Source organism: Lipotes vexillifer, unplaced genomic scaffold (genome assembly GCF_000442215.2).
Source record: "Lipotes vexillifer unplaced genomic scaffold, Lipotes_vexillifer_v1.1 scaffold1662, whole genome shotgun sequence".
Classification (NCBI taxonomy): Eukaryota; Metazoa; Chordata; class Mammalia; order Artiodactyla; family Lipotidae; genus Lipotes; species Lipotes vexillifer.
Window position 1 is genome coordinate 637037 of NW_006795342.1, and position 20878 is coordinate 657914.

At 45.8% G+C, this 20878-nt stretch overlaps 1 protein-coding gene across 1 annotated transcript in view; it reads left to right on the top strand.

Moving 5' to 3' along the window:
* The window catches only part of LOC103072349 (calcium-activated potassium channel subunit alpha-1), a 545963-nt gene that overhangs the window by 474737 nt on the left and 50348 nt on the right, over positions 1-20878 (top strand). The window contains exon 23 of the mRNA XM_007467587.1: positions 1449-1641. Coding sequence (XP_007467649.1) covers positions 1449-1641 — 193 coding nt within the window. The remainder of the gene's footprint in view (positions 1-1448; positions 1642-20878) is intronic.

Genomic DNA, 20878 nt, shown 5'->3' on the forward strand with positions numbered 1-20878 from the left:
TAGGCAGTTGACAGACCCTCGCCCTACACGGTCAGTGAGCTGAAGACAGCTCAGGTCTCCATGAAGGCAATTCAGAAGCTGGATTCAGGTTGGAGGATCAAGGAGGCTGGTGGCTGGCAGTGAACTCCAAAATGATGCCCTTGCGGCCCTATCACGTGGGATGGCCTGATGAGCTCTTCTCTGGTCCCCACCCCACCAGGACACAGAGCAGGTGGGGGTCATGCCCCTCTTCTCCAGTCCTAACCCTTCTATTTTACCAGTGGCTGCATTCCTGGCCTCTGTCATTACCTCCTTGATCTGGGGATTTTTTTCCACCGTTTTTTGTTTGTTATGGGATTTTTTTTTAAAAAACCTGTTTACTGGCTTATTTATTTTTAATTACTCCGGTAATATACAAGTATGTTCTTGTTATAAAATATTCAAACAAAGCAGATGTATATCAAGTCAAAAGCAAACTTTTCCTTCACCCCCAATCTTATTTCCCTCCGCAGGGGTAATTACAGTTATTAGTTTAGTGTGTACTTTTCCTGAACTTTCTCTCTGAGTATGCGTACATTTATAAATACATTCATACATATATAGTTCTATTCTGTGGGTTTCTTTTTACATAAATGAAATCATACTTTTTGAATTGTCTAGAACTTTTTTTGTTTGTTTATTGTTTCACTTGCTCCTCTGTCTTGAGATGCTTCCAAGGCAGTACCTACACGGAGAGGTCTTTCAATCCCTTTACCTGCCACATAGACTTCCATTGTATATATATCTGATAGTGTATTTAACCATGCCTCTGTTCTTGGACAGTTAGGTGATTTCCTTGTTTTTCTCTTGCTGGAAATATGCATTCAAGTCATATACCTGAAGCTTCACCCCTTTCCATATCCCCTTTGCAAGATGCACATTAATTCCACTCGCTCCCACATCCTCCAAATTCAGCCCCACCTCATCACACCGTGCTCCCTGGCTATTTCCTCTTGGCTGCCTTGGGAACTCTAGTTGGAGCTGCTGTCTTTTTGCCTGAGACAGAAGTGACCTGCTATTAAATAAACAGGCATTTGAAAGCCACCCCCTCGTTACATTCTGAAAGCCAGAGGTTGCCACAGGACAGTTACTTAAATCAAGACAATTTCCAGGCAGGAAGAAGGTATAGAAGCATGGCATAATTCCTCTCCCTCGTTAGTTAGTAATAGCTTGATTGAGTATCGAGAGCAACCCTAAAATGCTGCCATCAGCCCCGACTACCCTTTAGATTAGCACACAGCTCCTATTCCCTTGAATGTAGTTAGGCCAGCTTAATGTCAAGGCATAAAAAAGATGCTTGTTAAATAATTTCCCAAAGCTCCAGCTCAATCTTTAATTTGTTTTTATTCTCCTACCCCCCTCTTTCCCTCTTGTCCCTCAGTCTCCCTTTTGCTTCTCCTTTTTTTTTCTCTCTTTCCTCTATGCCAAAGGGTACGCCGTTAAGTCGGGCTGATTTAAGGGCCGTCAACATCAACCTCTGTGACATGTGCGTTATCCTGTCAGCCAATCAGAATAATATTGATGACACTTCGCTGCAGGACAAGGAATGCATCTTGGCGTCACTCAACATCAAATCTATGCAGTTTGATGACAGCATCGGGGTCTTGCAGGCTAATTCCCAAGGTAAGGACAGCCTCTCTGCCATGCCTACGGGGGACAGGGGCTGGCAAGAGGGATATCCTTCGCTCCGTAATCCATAGAGGCACGCATCAGCCTGCCTGGTAGAGAAACACACCGTGGCTGCCATGGCTTTCAAAGGGGCATCTGCTGCCTCTTCTTGCCAGCCCGGGCAGTGGGCTTGAGACCCTAACACCCACACTCTCAGTATGCTGTCTTCCCCAAAAGTAATCCAGCCTTTAAGTGCCACCCCCTCAGCCTTCGCAAACAGTGGCTTTAGGCCCAGGGTCGCCAGCTAAATGTCAGAGCACTGAGATGATGCTGGCCGAACAATTCGCAGTGTTTCTCCCCAGCATCTGTTTTTGCCATTGACCTGTGTTAAGCTTTGCCGTTGTTGTAGCTGCGTGGGGGTGTTAAGCTTTGCATTGTTATCGGCTGACCAAGGGACAGTGGTCTCTGGAGGGTGGGGAGTATATGGACACTGAAAGTCATTTAGCAGAAGGTGACACTTGTCAGCGCATGCGTTCTCTGTAGGAGGCATGACAGTGTTAAAGGCCACACATCTGCCACCTCTGCTCTGCCCTGGTCTTCCCTGCCATTTGCTCTGGGACCCTGGGCAGAGGGTTCCAAGTAAAGATGTTGTCTAGGAGTCTCAGAGAGGCAGCACTGCAAAAAACCCTGCAACAAACACCTCACTCATCAGGGCCTTGGCAGGGTGGGATGTGAAGCATTTTCCGCCGAGTAACACCTCTGTGTGGGCTTGCCATGAACTGCAGGATCATTGTCATATGCGGTCTACTGGATAGGTGGCATCGGGTGCCTGATAGGGACCTGAATGCCATCATTCCAGGAGTAAAGATAGAGGGCATACAGCCCACAAAAACTACAGCATCTGGGCTGTGAAGCACCATCTTACTGATATGATAAAGCTCAGCTCGATCCTGCCGCCTAGACCTGTGTGCTACATTATCTTTTGCCAATTCAGCATGACCACCACCTCCTTCTAAGGTCCCCCCGACGTTGCAGCAAAGCCAGAAACAATAGTTTCCAGAAGCCCCTTGTCTGCCCGGTTCTGGGCTGGAGTCTGCCAATGAGAGAGGGGCACTAGGGCGAGGTCTGGAGAGTGGAAGGGAAAAACAGGTCTTGATCTTTGGAGGCGGCTGCAGGGTTCAAAGCAGCTCTCGGGGGAAGCTTTGAGAACCACTGGCTTTGCTGCTAGAGATGGAGACTGGTGTGTGGGCTTCCCCGAGGGTCCTGAGGTTCACAGCACCTTCTGGTGAAGTTCAGGAGAACCTTCCCGTTGGTGCTGCAAGTGAAATGGCTAATGGTGGCCTCTTTGACGTTTGCTCCTCCAGCCCTGCCCGTGGCTGTGTCAACCTCTAATTTTCGCCGTACCTGGAATAGAGTGGTTTCTATTCTTGACATAACCCTGGCTGATACAGCCTGAAGCTTGGTTTTGACATCTCCGCTCCAGCCTCCTCTGCCTCTCCCCCAGATCTAAATCTTGGTCTCCATTTGCTCAGCGGTGCCCACAGGACAGAGCAATGCGCCTAGGCCCTAAGAAAGGAGCCTTAACTCTTTCCTGCCTCCTGCACGACCTGCTCAGCGAGCCGAGGTGACAAAGGATGGGAGGAGTTAGCTGGCCTTCTTGGAGGGGGAAGAGGCAAGCTAGCTTTTGGTTCCCGCCCCTAAGTAGTTGATCTTCACTGTGTGTCTTCCCACCCACACCCCAGCATGGGCATCACCCAGGGACTGTTGGAGATGCAGACGCTCATGCCGCACAGACCTGCCGGGTCAGAATCTGCACCCTAACAGCGTCCCCAGGTGACTCGTGTGCACTGCTTCAAGGCACAATAAATCTTTACGCTAACAACACTGGGTCCAGTGAACACACTGACCATCCCCATTAGATGATCCTCGTCTCCTGGCAGGAGCTAGCAGAGGGGATGGAAAGAAGCAGAAGCAGGGGAGGTGCTCCCTGCAGGTGGAGATGGAACCGAATAGCGGGTGGAGGGTCAGGAAAAGACTCCCTTTCCCCGGCATGCCTGTTTCCTCGCAATTCAATAATTGTGATTTTCAGGGTCCTAGATTAGAATCTCAACATATAATATAGTCACATATGCATCCGACATAGGTGTTCCTTCCAACTCTCTTAAACCTTATCCCCGCCTGTCAGATCCTTCTGATGGCCAAACTGGTAAAAAATGCTTCCCCTCCCCTCTTCAAATACTTAATCGATTCTCAAAAGCCTTCTTTACTGTTTTTATCACAGGAATAAGCAAGAGTAGTAGGTCTTGGAGGGAGAGAAGGAAGAAATGAAAAGAGAACTCATTTTTTCCTGCAAAAAAAAAGGGAAAAAAGGGCTCTTATTTAGTACACACACACACACACACACACACGCACACATGCACACCAGAAGGGGCAGAGGATGTGCCCTATGGCCGGTGGTGGTTTGCAGAGACTCCTGGTTGGCACTGGAGTGGAGTGGAGTGTGCATCCCCCAGCAGCCAGCAAGCATTCTGTTTGGCTCTCAGTGAGAGACTGTCAAAGCTGTAGCCCCACTGAGTCCATATTTCCCATTGTTTTCGTACTCTGTCTGCTCCTCTCTTGTCCTTGGTTTCTAATAGTCCCGTCTGATGACACTCTGACCTTCCAAAAAGCAGTGGTCCAGTGGTGGCCATCAACGCAGGAGGTTGCTTCCTCCCCGATGGGTGAGCGTTGTAAGTTCACGTCCGGCTGCTCACTGTACAGCCCACGCCTCAGGTTCATCCCAGTCCATGGGGTCAGATGGGCGAGCTGAGATTCCCGGCTGCTTCCCCTCCTTGAGACCCTTGTGACCCACCGGAACGCCCACTGTCCTCAAATACTTCTGTTACCCTTCATCTGGGCATGTGGCATGACCAAACTCCAAGTGGATTGGAACTACAGAATACAAAAATGGATTTCGTCTTACTGTTTTCATTTCGGGGAACAAATCTAACTTCCCCATGAGAGGGAACTACAGAGATTTCTGGCCACTGACACCCCACCTTTCATCACTCTTTATTCTGTAGTCCTTAGGAAACCCATTCCCTTGTTTTGTCTCGAGAGCTATGTTACCATCTCTCCAGAACACAGCAGGACAGAACTGTGGACCCAGGACACATGTGTGTACTCTTGGGCCACCAGAGTGTTCACGCAACCTTATGGCGAGTTGTTCTGACATGAAATGAAAGAAGAAAATGTGTCTTAACTTTGAGGAGGTAGAGCCTGCACTGGGATTTGTGTTCGGACACTTGCCACTGCGTGTCATTTGCTCTCCGAGACTCACAAAACCTCTTGTCCCTAGCCCACACGGTGTCAGGACTGGCCCAGCCTAGGGATTCTGGACCAGATACTTTCTGAAAAGATCTGAAATGTGATGGCTGATTGTCAAAAACAGTTACAGAGAAAGGTGGCATATACCCCATGCCGGACGGCATATCCGATGTGACAGTTGGGTCTATGAGATGCAGTTTTAGTATACAGCAGGCGAGACTGCAGTGACAATTATATAAAGCAGGTGAAGCCACTTCTTGCTGGTCAGCATACATCAGCTCAGAACCACTTTACCGCTCTTTACCAGCAACTAAGTGCCTTTATTTACAGAGCGCCTGTCACTTCCCTTTGGCTGGAGAGCTGGTGTATTATTTAGCACGCATTTATCTGGGGAAAACATTTCAATTTAAATCAGCTGGTACAACGGTGGCTCTTGCCAGACTCTCTCCCTGCGGTTCTAAAAGACAAGAACTGAGTGTGATCTTGGAAAGGAGGGTGAACAGAGGCAGGAAGGGTCTGTTCTCAAGAGAGCCACTTGAATCAGAACCTGAAAGGAAGGATCATGCGATTGAGTTTCCCATTATGCTTTTCTTTGTCGTTGAAGTATATGGTGGTTGATTTACAACGTTATATTAGTTTCGGGTGGATGACGTAGTGAGTGATTCAATATTTTTATAGATTATGTACCATTTAAAGTTGTTATAAAATATTGGCTATATTCCCTGTGCTGTACAGTGTATCCCTTGTAGCTTATTTATTTTATACATAGTATCAAAAGTCTGTATCTCTTAATCCCCTACCCCTATCTTGTCCTTTTCCCTTCCCTCTCCTGACCGGTAACCACTGGTTTGTTCTCTATATCTGTGAGTCCGTTTCTGTTTCGTTACATACATTCACTTGTTTTATTTTTTACATTGCACATATAAGTGATAACATACAGTATTTGCCTTTGTCTGACTTATTCCACTAAGCATAATACCTTCTAGGTCCAACCATGTCGTTGCAAATAGCAGAATTTCATTCTTTTTTATGGCTAATATTTGTGTGTGTGTGTGTGTGTGTGTGTATGTGTATGTATGCCACATCTTCTCTACCTGCTCATCTATTGATGAACACTTAGGTTGGTTTCATATCTTGACTATTGTAAATAATGCTGCTATGAACATTGGGGGTGCATGTATCTTTTTGAATTAGTGTTTTCGATTTCTTCAGATATATAACCAGGAGTGGAATTACTGGATCATGTGGTGGTTCTATTTTTAGTTTTGTGCCATTATGCTTTTATATTGAGTTATGAAATGAGCATTTATAGTTTCTTCCTGCTTAACCTTCCAGTAAGGGTAAGTCTTAAGGGAAAGAAAGAGGAGTAAGTGAGTGACCACTATGTGTCAGGCACCGTAGCACGCAGGACACAGATGGCTACCATATTGGACAGTGCAGGTCTAGAGTATAGGCTTACTGCCTTGCTAAGGGTTTGGATTTATAGGGAGATGATGATTAAATCCATCTTTTAGAAAGATAGCAGACAAAAATATGAGCATGGTTTAGAGGTGGAAAGAGATGGTGACATGAGCTATATGAGAGGACTACTGCAGTGGACTAGAAGGGATGAGATCAGGGCTGACAGGACAACTTAGTGATGTTAGTTGCGAGGACAAGACAGAAATTGAGATAGATTTGAAATAGAGAGAACAGCTGTCGAAGACTAGTTGGTGGGAAGGAGGTATGGATGAGCAAGGATGAGGAATTGGGAATGCGTTTCGAGGTTGGCCACGGGGTGGATGTAAAAATGATTAAGTTCGCAAAGGACCCAGGAGGAGAAACAAGCTTGGGGCAGAAGGTAAAACAATTAGGTCCTGGTTCATTTGAATTGAGATTTTCTGGAGAATATCCAGGGAGAAATAAGAACATACGGTTACAGGCATAAAGTTAGGTTTGAAGCTATAGACTTGGAGGTCGCTGGTGATGGACAGTGTATGGGCCTTGAGAGTGGATATTTCCCAGGGAGACAAGGCAGGGCAACTAAGAGAAAAGGGGCCATTGTGGAACCTTGGGAAACATCAACCTTGAAGGGACAAACAGAGAAGGAGAATCCAGTGAGAGGGGCTGAGGACACAGGTTTTGGGGGGTACGAGTGGGTGGTATGAAGGTAAAGAAGAGGGTTGAATAAATTCCAGAGTCGCGATCTAGAATGTATCCTAATTATTTCTCGCTGTGTGTGTTTTCTTGAGCAGACTCTGAGCTCTTTGAGAGGCAGAGACTCTTCCTCACCTTGCTAACCTTCGTGTCCCCAGCCCCTCTAGAACAGGACCTGGCACAGAGTTGGCATGCCAGAAGAATTTGCTGGGCTGAGCTGATTTGAAAGGAAACAGTGATTAGCACTGTCAGGTACTGCAGAAAAGTCAAGTAGATGAGGGCCTAAAAATGGCAACAGTGCATTTGACCCTCAGGAAGTTCCCAGTGATCTTAGCAAGAGCAGCTGAGTAGCTTGTTGCCAGTAGAAGCGAGCATTCAGGGGCCTCAAACCTTAAGGGGAGGTGAGAATTGGAGACCCTATATTACTCTTTCGAGTGCAGATAGGGAGAGAAGTAGGGTATTTCAGAGGAGCTCGTCAAAGAAAAGATTTCCTTTTTGTTTTTAGAAGAGGGAGAAATACACCATATTTGTTGGCGATGGTAGGCTAGGGTGAAGCCCCATAGAGGGGCAAAGTTTGAAGCTACAGGAGAGAGTTGTTAAACGATAAAGAAGGAGCCAGAGAGAAGCAGGAGAGATGATGTGTCCTTTACAAAAGAAGGAATGATCCTTGTTCCTCTGAGTCAGAGGGCTGGATGGGGAAGATGAAGCTGCAGGAAACTTCCGTCTGACGGCCCCTCCTTTCTTCATGAAGCAACCAACTTGGCTTTCCTTGAGGAGTTAAGTGGGCCAATTGGCACAGGGCACCGACGTGGTAGAAGTTCAGAGCAGACACCGTGGGAACCACGTAAGGAAAGGAGTGGATTTAGGTGAAAGCACCATGAGCATTGGTGAGAACCAGCTGGGGTTGGAACCGTGATAAAACCAGTCAACACTGCCCTGCAGTTTTCTCTGCAGCGCTTTGCAAAAAAAAAAAAAAAAAAAAAAAAACAAAAATAAAAACCGCAATGGGAGAGGCCACAACAGTGAGAGCCCCACGTACTGAAAAAAAAAAAAAAAAAAAAAAGCACAGAAACTAGAAACTGGCTTTAGCTTGGGATGGAGATTCGGAGGAGGCCAAGGATTCCGTGGTGCTGTTGAGAGAGTATTAAAATGAGTGTCCCAGGGTCTAAGACGGTAGGTGGAGAAGTTAAACCAGAGTTGGGGCTTCTAGGCAGAGAGGCCAAAAACAAAGCAAGCAATAAATCTCTGCGAGGTCAAAGAACGGGCACGTGGAGTCGAAGAGTGCCAAAGGGTGGGAGGTTTGATTAGAGAAAGGATGTGATGACCTCAGAGAGTGAAATATTCCTTGCAGAGCCCGAACAGATCTTGGTCATGTTCACGCTAAAACAGTTCTTCCCCTCAAGGACTCTGAGCCGAAAGCAGAGCCCATCTGTTCACCACCATCACCCTCACCACCACCACCACCACCACCACCACCATGACCAGCACCACCACCAGCACCACCACCAGCAAAACCATAATAATAATGCTTATGCCTCATGAATGTCTCCTGCTGTTATGTGGTAGGTATTTTGTCAACCAAGACAACAGGCATTTCTTTTTCACCCTTGGCTGCACACTGTAATCAGTTGAGAAATGTTAAAAAAATATCAACGCCTGGGTTGCCCCTTAGCAGTTGTGACTTAGCTGGTAGTGGGGGGGGGGGGGGGGGAAAAACCCGGGCGTGAGGGCAACCCGGGCATCAGGAGTTTTCGAAGTTCCCTGATGATTCCCAGGTGCAGCCAGGGTTGAGAACCACTGCCCAAGGTGGTCCCCAGAGGAAGTGTATGAAGCCAGAGGGTTACTATTTTGATTGTAAAGAGGAAGAAACTGAGGCTTTGAGAAGCTAAGTAATCATTTTAACCTGAGTCTCCTGGCTTCCTGGGAATCCTAACCTTTAAATCATTTGCTTCTTTATAACAATTCTGTTATTTAAACCTGTTGGTCTACCTTCTTCCTTTCATACTTTTGTGGATTATCATTAGCTTTCCCAATACTGAAAATCCGTAAGTGGAGAAAAGGGGTAGGGGAAGGCAGTGGGAAACCAGGCTCTGGCTTCTGCCCAACTGGCTACATTTGTCATCTTGTTTCTGTCATATGTCTCAAGGCGATAAGTAAAGGATATTAGTTGCCCTGTGGACAGGGCTTCTTCTTGACCACAGCCTTTGAAAGGTGGCAGGGCTGAGATCCAGCACCACACAGCTATTAAACAGCAACGTTGCCCACCTTCAAAGCCAGCAGGGTGCCCCTCCCAGTGCCTGGGTCTCTTCAAGAAGATGGAGCTGGTGTATATCAATGCCTGGGCTAAATGTGGATGCTGCTGTTAGGGTTCCTCTCTTGTTCTTTTTCCTGTTATATCTGCATTCATCTGATTCATGCTACCTGTCCTGAAGGTGTCAGTCCAATTCCAGGAACATTTACTAAGCACCTGTCATGTGCCCAGACTGTGCACGGCAGACACTGCTGGGGAGTCAGGGGTCATAGAGTACATTCCCGGTCTTTGCAACCTCCTGGGCAAATAAATAACTCTGCTTTAGAATGCTGGTTGATTCCCGTGGGAGAATTGCCATCTGTGGAGGCTAACACTAGGGACGGGACGAGGAGAGTGGGTTTGAGAGACTCTCTGGGAAAAAAGCAGAGGATTTCAGCAGTTGGAAACAAATAGATCTGGCTGCAGTCAGAGAGCAGAGCAGAGGAAAAGGGGCAGAGGTGCATGGGGACATGTTTGAGGGACAGCAGTGAGTACAGTTGGGCAGGAACACAGTGTGTGTATTGGGCAGCAGGGGGACAGGAGGCTGAAGTGTGGGTTGGGCATTGAGAAACTGTTTTTTTTTTAGTTAGGAAGCTGTAGATAATTTTGTCTGAGTCTGTGAGTTAGGAAGCTGTACGTAATTCAGTAGGCACCGGGGGGCTATGGAAGGTTTCAAAGCAAGAGAGTGATGGGATTGGACCTGAACTTTAGGAAGATTGACCTGGCAGCCCAGTGAAGCATTGTTCGGAGTGGGGAAAGAAGAGGATGCAGGGAAACTGGCTAGGAACAGTGGTTGCCCAGGAGGAGACCAGGAACCTGGAACTGGAAAAAGAAGGGGAGGCTCTAGTGTAAGATGAGTAGGTATAAAACAGACTGCGTGAATGTGAGCTTCCTTCCTGCTGCGGGAGGAAGCCTGCAGAGAGGAGGGACTGGCTGCAGAACGAAGTCGTGTTGGTTGTGTTGGGTTTCAGCTGTGATTCATTTCCGCATGGACTTGGTGGAACAATCCAGGTGAACCTGAGAAACAGATGGGTGGAAATGAAGTCCTGAATCCAGGAGAGGGTGACAGCTAGAGATCCGCCCCATGGCCCATGCTCTAGGGGCCGAGAAGAGCCTCAGGGGAGAGGATAAGGAAGGGGAGTTGAACGGCAGAAGTCTGAGGACCATCTTAGAAAGGACAGAGGGAACCACTGGTACAAGCCACGGAGCCACAGCTGAGCTGAGTTCCCAATGCTCCTGGGGAGGGAGGAGCATGTGTCTCAAACTTTGGGACAAATGTCTGCTGCCTGCTTTCTCTTGCTTCCTCTAAATGAATTTGTCTATATTTTATGCCTCTTTACAACCACAAGTTTAAAAAAATTATAGTGGACTTACATAAACACGCCGACAGGCACACAAGCACAAGACACACGTACACACACACCTTAGTTCCTACAGCCCTCTGTGACCCTCAGGCACAGTTACACTAAGTGATGTCCACATATAAGCAGACGCTCTCCTTTGTCTGAATTTCAACAAAGGTCAAGAGCCTCAAGTAGGGAATGACATTTTTCTTTGGAAGTATGGCTGTAGTCCTTGGAGAGACAGCATTAATTGGGGGCACAGGGTACATCCTGAAATCTGAGATAGCTCTTACTGTTTCAGGGAAGAAAATGTAACTTCTGTTTTATATATGGGGGAGATCATGTGAATTAAGATCTCTAAATTATATTGGATCACAGGAGTCAGGATTCATAAAGGACCTTCCTAAACTGGAACTTTGGGACAAAATCCATGGGATGGAATGGAATGAAGTCTGCTGAGCATTAAGTTTCAAATAATTACTCAAGACAAGCTGGATAAACCTTGCTGATAGAGGTGTAATTTGTTTGGAGCAGTGATTGTTCCATCCTGGCCCGTCCGAGAGGAAGTGTGTCAAGAGCTATGAAGATTTGAAGGAAGACACTGACAAACAGGCAGTGCTGCCAGGGGGGCGACCAGAATGGGGAAATGCTTGGACTACATGTCACTTGCCCAGCAGTTAAGAGAATGGGGCTGGGGGACCCAAAGGGCCGTCTTCTGCTCCATTGAACAGAACCAGGATCGATGGCTAATGATTAAGGAGAACCAGATTTTAATCCCACGTAAGAAAGGCTGCCTAAACATGTAGTGAGCGTCCTATCACCGCATGACTGTTTGCCAAATGGAAGTTCCTGGCGTGATCTTTGTGATGGTGGGGAAAGTAGATGAGGAGTTCTGTGGTCCTTTATAACTGAGGGTCTCTGGTATTTTCTTGATTCTGATGACATAGAGCTCTGTGTTTTAGAAGATCTACGTTCTTACTCCAGAGGGAGAGCTATGCTGTTTGGTGAAATTGGGATCATAATGGGTCTTTTAGTGGAAACTTCCACATCTTTCCAGAATGGCACTGTCTTTGTGTCTAAGATGGGGAGTGGCCTGCATTGGGGTGAGCAGCTGCACATCTGGCTTTTCCATTAATTTGACAGACCACCCCCATCTTCAACTCCCATGTCACCCCTCAACACCTGCCCTTCCCAGTTTTCTCCCTTCCTCCCCTCCCCCAAGCCCCACCCCCTGCACACCCGGGCTGCTCTCACTTGCAAACGTACCTATACACATATCCTACACACATTGTCCCTCCCTGAAATCAGAGAAGCCTTTTTTCAGCTGTTCCCATATAACATTTCATTACCACAATATTCTCTCTCAATTCTGAGCTGGTGGTGGGGGAGAAGCCATTCCTCTTTATACCCACCCAACAAACAAAGCTCAGCGCTAAAATGGTTTTCTTCAGTTGTAACTGAAAGGGCTGTTGGCTTCCATCCCAAAAACCAGAAAGACAATTATACTTAACTGTTTAGAGACTTATAAATACCACACTGGAGTAGCCTCTAGGTAGTAACTTGAGATACCCAGCCCAATAACTTTCTTTTATTGGTTTGTGATTTAGATCTTATTTTCAGTCCTCTATAATAAGAGGAGTACTTTTCATTAAAAGAGCTTACTAAACAATAAAGAAAATCTGGCTTAGGGCTCCGAGTGGGTCTCAGGTTCAGAAAGGGGTCTGCCCTGTTCCATTTCTTCTGCAGACATCATGAGATGGATCTGAGCACAGTGGGGTAGCTGTATTTCAGCAAAGCAACCATTGCAGCCGTTTTCTAAATGACTTCAACTTGGGAGATTTTTTTCCTACACAGCATATTTCACCACATGGGAGATGCTCTGAAGACTGCCATCTACTAGTCTGGCAATAGATTCCCAGTGAAGGAAACAAGGAAAAGCAACCACCGTCACGACAAGAGCTGTAACAAGAGACTGAGGAGTGAGGGCTACTTTCTGAACCCATGGAGGTTTTCAGGCCCTCCGTAAATGGAGGTCTAACCAGGGGAGTGGATTGGGGAAGAGTAAGTAAAAACGGACAATATCGCCTATTCCTTCCAATGGCCTGCTTAGCAGAATTCACTTCTGCTGTGCCCAGCTTGGGACAACTGCAGTGAGAGGAAATCTGAGCTTCAGAGACAGAAAACAGATGTGGGGTGGAGTTGGGGTGGGACTGAGCTTGTTGTCCCAGCGTCAGGCTTTCATGAGCTGCTCTGCTACTCGAAGCTCGTGTGCCTAGTTAAGGCTCCTTTTAAAATATTACAATTCCCCCTTTTTCTTCAGGTGAGTCATGCACCAGGCACATTCATAGACAATATTTCATTTAATCTCCCCGATAAGCTACTCAGGCAGAGGTGATTTGTCTCCATTCTACAGATGAGAAAACTGAGGCTCAGAAAAATTCAGCAACTCGTCCAAAGTCTCTTAGCTCAGATCCCCAAACTGTCTGATTCCAAAGCCTTGTGCTTTTCTCACTACATCAGTCTGCCACATAAAAGAGAACAAGTGTTATTCTGATGAAAACGGGCCTGAATCTGTACACCTGCTTTTCAGGGTCGTGGAAGCATCCCCGGGGACAAACGCTCAGTGAAAGGAAAGCTCTCAAGTCATGCCAGACTCCCAAACTGCTTCTTGCAGTCAAGGGCTGACTTCGTTTTGAATATTCTTGTCTCTGGGCATCCCTGTTTTGCGGGTCCCTTACCCTCCCCACCCCAGCAGTCAGAGGCACCAGGATCCTCTTGGTCCCTGACTTCATTGCTACGACAACCGTACAAATAACAGCAGAGTTGAGAGAAGAGTTTTGCTTAGCTGCCTCTGTGAACAGTATAATTGCTTGAGCATTTTTTCCCCCCTGTTAATATAGACTTGATTTTGGAGCTGCCAAAAAGAGGGTGGAAAGTTTGAGACCCAGATATTGCTTTCTTTGGTTCAGAAACTCATAAAATATTTCCAGGTTTTATCTCCTCAGCCCACTTTCCAGGTGGACGTTTCCCTGGAAGACAGAGAATGAACAGCCCACTCTAGCCCTCAAAGCCTAGGAGTTCAGGCTGTATGTTATGCTCAGAAAAATGGTCCAGATAAATTGTCCTGTGGGAGGAAAGTGCGGTTGTATAATCAGAGGAAGGTGAAAGAAATCTTGTCATCCCACAGACTCTCTGAGGCCCCTGATGAGATTCCAGATAAGGATCCAACAGTTCTTTTCCTGAGTTTAGGAAAGTTGCCTGAGGTTGGTCCATGCCATCATGACACTAGGGACATCTATAGGCAGAAGTGACACAGATGTGTAAAATAAGTTGTATGGCACAAGTTGAATGCACATATTTAACGATATGGGATCTGGAAGATTCCAGAGTACCTTGCAAAATGCATGGTGTGAGTCATTTGTAATTTGCTGAGGCATGAATGTGATCCATATGCTGTGAAGATAGCACGCATGCCTCAAGCCAGCAAATGAGCCTACAAACCATCCAGTGTATTTTTGTCTTTACCGTTCCTTTTATAGGTGAAAGCTCATGTGAAGTCCTAAAACCTTTATTTCCCTTTTTTAAAAAAAAAAAATGGCCCGGCAAAGAAGCCAACCGATTTATAAATGACTATAGTTCTGGATTGATAGAATATTTAAGGGTATGAGTGGTTATACTTCATGGAATTCTGGAGGAAATTATTCCCCCAGTTCTGGAAAAGCAGTATAGTAGTCCTGGAGTGTCTTATCATATATCTCCTGTAAAGAATTTCTACTGGATATTCTAAGTGCCACATGGATGTCACCACACAGTGTGTTATAAGAAGGCAGAATTTGCTTTGAGCTGCAGTGGTCCAGAGGTCGGGGTAGCTCCAGAGTAAGTGGAGATGAATTTGAAAATGGGTATGATTATTGTAAGTAAAGGGGCTACAGGCAGATGGATAAGGGCTGGGGCAGAGTGAGGAAGGCCACACAAGCAGGAAAGGCCAAGTTTATTCATGACAGGCACTTGGCTATGTGTCTACTAGTGACATTGCTGAGGGACTTAAGGATCTCAGGGTGTCAAAGGAAATGATTGTAGGTGAGGTCACTGTTAACTTGGATAGACCCTCAAAGAGTGGCCTTTTCTGTCATCTTACTGACCTTCCCGCTCCCACCAACTGTCAGAAATATACTTAAATGCTTAGCATAGCACCTCACACCTAGTAGATGCTTAGTAGAGGTGAGTGGAGTGAGCAAATAAATGATTTAATCCCCATATCTCTTGTTTGCAGTCTGCTCTTAGTTTGCCCTCAAATGAGATAAAGCGGTTCGAGTCCTTTATTAAATACCACATCCTTTCCTTCCAGCCTTCAGTCACTCTCCATTCATTTGATAGCTGGGTACTGGGCAAGGGTCCCAAAGATTGAAGGCACTGAAGTTGTCAGTAGGAGGCATGGTCAGACTTGCCCCAGAGTTCTCTAGTGCAAATCATCCCATTCCCTTAACCTTTGCTAATAGCTCCCAAGCCTCAATATTTTACTGGCCTCATCACAGGTATATTGCATAGTACCAGCCCAAGGCCTGAGGAGGCTATAGCATTGAGACCTTCAGAGTTCAACAATGTACAGAAAACATCTCTACTTTCTGCTCTAGGGGGCTTGGAATTGTTCCTCAGCACTTCCCTGGCCACGTGGAGATGGACGCTCACTCCTCTCAGCCATGGGCTGGCGAATTGTGCTCTATCACCTGGCGGGGGCAATTAATCAGATGGGTTCTGTTGCTCTGCTTAATGATGGTGAATCACAAGTGGGGCTGTCAAAGGGATGACACCGTCGTCGTGTAGGGTCAAGGGACAAAGTTTTAAATCCTACTTAACGTTAGTAATGTGGTATTTGACTTTGGATAAACACTCTGATTTCATTTCTTCATCACTGAAGTGGGGTTTGTTAGAGTAGCCCCACCTAAATATCCTGAGGGATTGTGTGTGCATCCAAGGAGATGATGACGACAGATTGGTTTTATAAAACATGGAGGGCTTTAGAAATCGCATTTCGCAGTCAGGTTAATCAATTAATCAGAGGTTCTGTTGCTCTGCTTAATGATGGTGAATCACAAGTGGGGCTGTCAAAGGGATGACACCGTCGTCGTGAAGGGTCAAGGGACAAAGTTTTAAATCCTACTTAACGTTAGTAATGTGGTATTTGACTTTGGATAAACACTCTGATTTCATTTCTTCATCACTGAAGTGGGGTTTGTTAGAGTAGCCCCACCTAAATATCCTGAGGGATTGTGTGTGCATCCAAGGAGATGATGACGACAGATTGGTTTTATAAAACATGGAGGGCTTTAGAAATCGCATTTCGCAGTCAGGTTAATCATGGTGTGTAAGGGCTCCTGAACTGAAAACTTGGGTTTGAATGCAGCTCTGCTACCTACTAGGCCTGGGAAAATTATTTAACCTGTCTGTGCCTCCGTTTTCTCACTGAGCATACTAATTGTACCTGGCTCATCAAATTTCTGTGAGATATAAATGAGATATAGGGCTTTCTCTAGTCTGTATGGTACCTTTACGTGAGTCAGAAAAAGTCACTCCTTTCTTTGAAATACTTTACTTCCGTATGTTGAAAAATTCTCATAATATACTGATTATGTTTGAACAGTATGCTTTTCTACCATCTGCTAGGAAAAAACGTTATAATAAATATGCAAATATATCATTCCGTGGTATGAGTGATGCCCACTTTGATGAGCTGTTGTTCAGTGTCTGACCTTTGTAACCATACATGGCAGCCCTGAGTGGATGGATGTAAAGCACTTATTACCTAGGGGTGTAGTTAGAGATCAAGCAACGTTAGCTTTTTTGTTATTAATGTTGGATAGTTTTACCATTTTCTTTCATTTGATCCCCCAAAATAAGAGTTAACAAGTTAGGGTTAGCCATTTGTACCCAGCAGCCGGAACTCCTGTTTGATTCTGCTTGTCATTAGGTATGCATGGGAAGTAGATGATGGTGGAAACCAAGACACCTTTGGGAGGTGAGCAATCCATGTGAGGGAGACTTACAAAAGCCTACAGAGTGTTGAGGAAGGATGGGGGCAGATTGACAGTGACCACTGGGATTTTCCCTCTGTAGACAGGCCAGTGTGGTACCACTCAGTGGAGCTTTTTAGGAAGCAGAAAGACGAGGCCTTGGCTCAGTGACAGAAGACCTCACTCACATCTGCTCTGTGGCAGTTGGTTATGGCAGGAGTCCTGACATTTGGGTGAAATGACATCAATCCAGAGTTGCTCCTGGCTGAGTGGGGCTCATGCTGCTCCAACTAGATGGTAGGTGGCACCTGGCCTCCCTCCTTTACCTCTTTTTCCCTCAGAAAAAGTAATTTTGGGGCTTCCCTGGTGGCGCAGTGGTTGAGAGTCCGCCTGCCGATGCAGGGGACACGGGTTCGTGCCCCGGTCGGGGAAGATCCCACATGCCGCGGAGCGGCTGGGCCCGTGAGCCATGCATGGCTGCTGAGCCTGCGCGTCCGGAGCCTGTGCTCCACAACGGGAGAGGCCACAACAGTGAGAGGCCCGCGTACCGCAAAAAAAAAAAAAAAAAAAAAGGAATTTTGGCCCTCAGCCTGAGGCCCTGGGAATGATTCTTCGTTGGGAGAAGGGTTTTGGATCCTTTTAAATATCTAGTAAAATGAGGCATCTTCTCTCGGTCCCTCCCCTACCTCCCCATAGGTGTATGCAGAAATATTTGCATACACATTCAAGAAGTTTACCTAGACCAGTGGCTTTCCACCTTAGTTGCACATTATAATCAACTGGGAAACTTTTAAACCCTGCCATGCCCAGGCCGCATCCCAGAGCAAATAAATCAGACTCTGGGCATAGGGTGCAGGCATCAGGGATTCCAGTGTGCAATCGAAGTTGAGAAGCACAGGCCTAGGCTCTTCTTTACCAAAGGTAAACATCTGTGAGCCTCATATCAGGGCTGTGGACTCACTAAGCTTAAATCTCCATAGACTGGCAGCCTCCTAAGGGTGATTTCTAGGAGTTGTGGATGGTATATAATGGACATTATGAAAATGCTGTATATATGAGAAATGACCTTTGACTCAAGAACGTCTGCGTGTTCCCCAGCCTTACACTGTCTCGATCCAGAAAGAGCAGAGGAAATAAACCAGGGGAGTGTGCATGGGAGAGATCAAGAGAGGTGGGGGCAGGTAGGTCTCAGAAGGCCTAATTGGCATAGGAAATGGAAAAATTTTGAAAATCAGTCAAACCCTGGTTCTAATGACAAGGAAGGACAGTAAATAATGAGAATGTCAGGGTTGAAGTTTCACACTTAATCTATAAGCCTGCTTTTAATAGGTCCTCAGGTGATTATAAATTCACAGTGGCTTTCTTTCTACTGGGTTACATGAGGCTGTTCCACATTTCTAAAGGAAGCCCAGGTGCGTCTCTTACTTACTTACTTACTTATTTACTTATTTATTTATTTATATTTAGGATACTGAAGAATTTTTTTAAACCCTCCTTTTTATGAACATTAATTATATACCATGCAAGGAAGCAATTGTCTCTATGTTATGAAATATTAAATCAAAATGCTTACCATTCCCAAATATCCCAGGGATAAATGCAGCAGTACTTTGAAGTCCCTCTTAGAGCTGTTTTGCCTGCAAATGTATCGTTTTGTCTCCATTTTCAGAAAGCCCTGTTTTCTGTGAAGTATAGCACTCTAGATAGTTTTTAAGGCTCAAACTCCTCTGGAGTTGCCTGTGTCGGCAACAACTCTTATGTAGATGGCACACGAGGGATGGCGTGTTGATCGGCTCCTTTAAGATGATGAATGGGCAGAGAGTGTTATTGTCTTTGATTGCATGCCTTACATCATCTGTATGTAGGAATAAGAGGGCCATACTTTATCTTTAGCCATTTTATAAATATTTAAGTCCTTATAGTTGCCTAAAGATATTAAAGCATATTTTACGGTAGTCAGAATATAAATATTATATATAGCTCAAGATACCAAAGTAGTTTAATGAATTCATAATTTTATGTTCACATTTATTGGAATGTGTTTTATGTTCCAAAAGTTCCATTTAAGGAATAAGATACCATTCTGCTTCCTGACAACACACCAAGTGTTGGCTGGCGTTTCGGGTGGGAGTCTCAGTTCCAATATCTGTAGAGGCTTTCATTAGGAAGCAAGGAGGCAGGAAGTCAGGGCCCTGGGATATGTTTCCTCCATCTCTACATTTAAAACTATATATAAATAACTTTCTGAATAAACAATTCTGGCGCTTATTTAAATCATTAAAGCGTTCCAGAGAGAAAACTTTTTATAGCCCCTTTCCTCTATTTCAAGGAGATTAATTCAGAGAACTTAAGTAAGAACAATAAAGATGTAGTTTGCAATTTTCCCTTCCTCCCCACCCGCTTTCAGGAACAGGGACACAGACCCTGCTGGCCAGTACACAGCCCAAGTCAGGGTGTTATTGGTTTGGCTAGTGCTTTCCCAGTGCATTCTGAACATTTCTCCCTAAGTTAAAGAGTCCCAACTTGCGCCTTCCTCTTCCTAAGTGCAAATAAGTGACAGGGAGACTATTACTGCCCCTCTTTTCAGTTTTCCAGTGAAATATAAAGACTTTCCTCTTTAATATTTCACAAAGTTTCTCCAGCTCCCAGCGGGAGTCCATGCTGGGTAATGTTTGCTAATTACCAACAACAAAACTAGACATACAACGCTGGTAAATTACCTGACCCTTTCCATTTTAATGAGACAACAAGGATTTCTTGAAATGATGTTGTTTCACTGGTTAATGGTGTCAGCAACGTTGTAATTGTGGGTTGAGACACATTAGCTGAACAACCACATGTGGATAGGGCTTTCTCTCGACAGGCCCTTTGGAGACTAGAACCACATTGTCGTTAAGCCTCTGTCACTTGCAGGCTGCTAATCACTTACTTTATTATCCCGCGTATCCATTGTCTTTCTTTAATTGCTCTTTAAATTAAAATTAAAAATAGTTCTAAAGCCCACCATGGCTGGGATAGCATCTTGATTATGAAGATAACTTCAAGAAAATGGAGCAACGGATAACATATTGCCAAGATTATAAGCGAGTCCCACTGTTATGTACCATGCCTGCAGGCCCCAGGGGCCTACTTGTGGCAGTTTCTCTTCCTTCTGCCCATACTGTTTGTTTAATAAATGGTTATTTATGGCCTTTTTGGCCATTATAGCAACTTTGGAGAAAGTACATCCTTCTCATTGGTTTGGGCGCTGAAATTTCATTCTCCAGGCAAAGGTATAAAACAGAATTGAAAGGCAGGATCTGCACTACAGCTTGTGAGGGCCTCTGAAAAGAGGCCCTCTTGATTCTCCTTGCTAGCTTATTCTGTATGAGTTTATTATGAAAATTTAGGGTTGTGAAAGAGACAGACTTTCGAGCTGAAAGGAACTTTAGAGTCATCCCCATTTTACAGGTGAAGAAACTGAGGACAAGAGCAGTTGCCATGATGGTGATCACATGGCAGGAGATGAAGCTGGATTGTCTGTTAGCGAGTGGATTGGATGGAGGGCTCCTGGAGGGAGGATTATAGCTTATGGACTACTCCTGAGACAGGGTATTATCTCACGCTCAGAGTTGTAATGTGCACGCTGCATGGTTGTCATGGTGCGGTGCATTTAGTGCGTGTCTCTTGTATGCCTATACGGGTGTGTTTTTCATGTGAACTATGTGCTGTGATACTGGAAGGGAGGGCTCCTGCCTTTCACTTCTTAAAAAGATGACCCCAGGAATGACTGCGGGCATTCCTGAATATTGAGTGATTAAACCCAGAGTTACCATGATTCCAGTATTATATACAGTGCCCCAGAATTAGGATGACACGTTTCTGAGAGCCAGAAGTCCTTGGGACATTGCCTTATGTGCCTCAGTTTTACAGATGGGCAAACAAGTTTGGGTAAGACATTGAATCTAAATTGTCGCGGGGAGTTAGGGGATGACCCGGAGCTCAAACCCATGTCTTTTTTTTGTGTGGTACGCGGGCCTCTCACTGTTGCGGCCTCTCCCGTTGCGGAGCACAGCCTCCGGACGCGCAGGCTCAGCGGCCGTGGCTCACGGGCCTAGCCGCTCTGCGGCATGTGGGATCCTCCCGGACCGGGGCACGAACCCGTGTCCCCTGCATCGGCAGGCGGA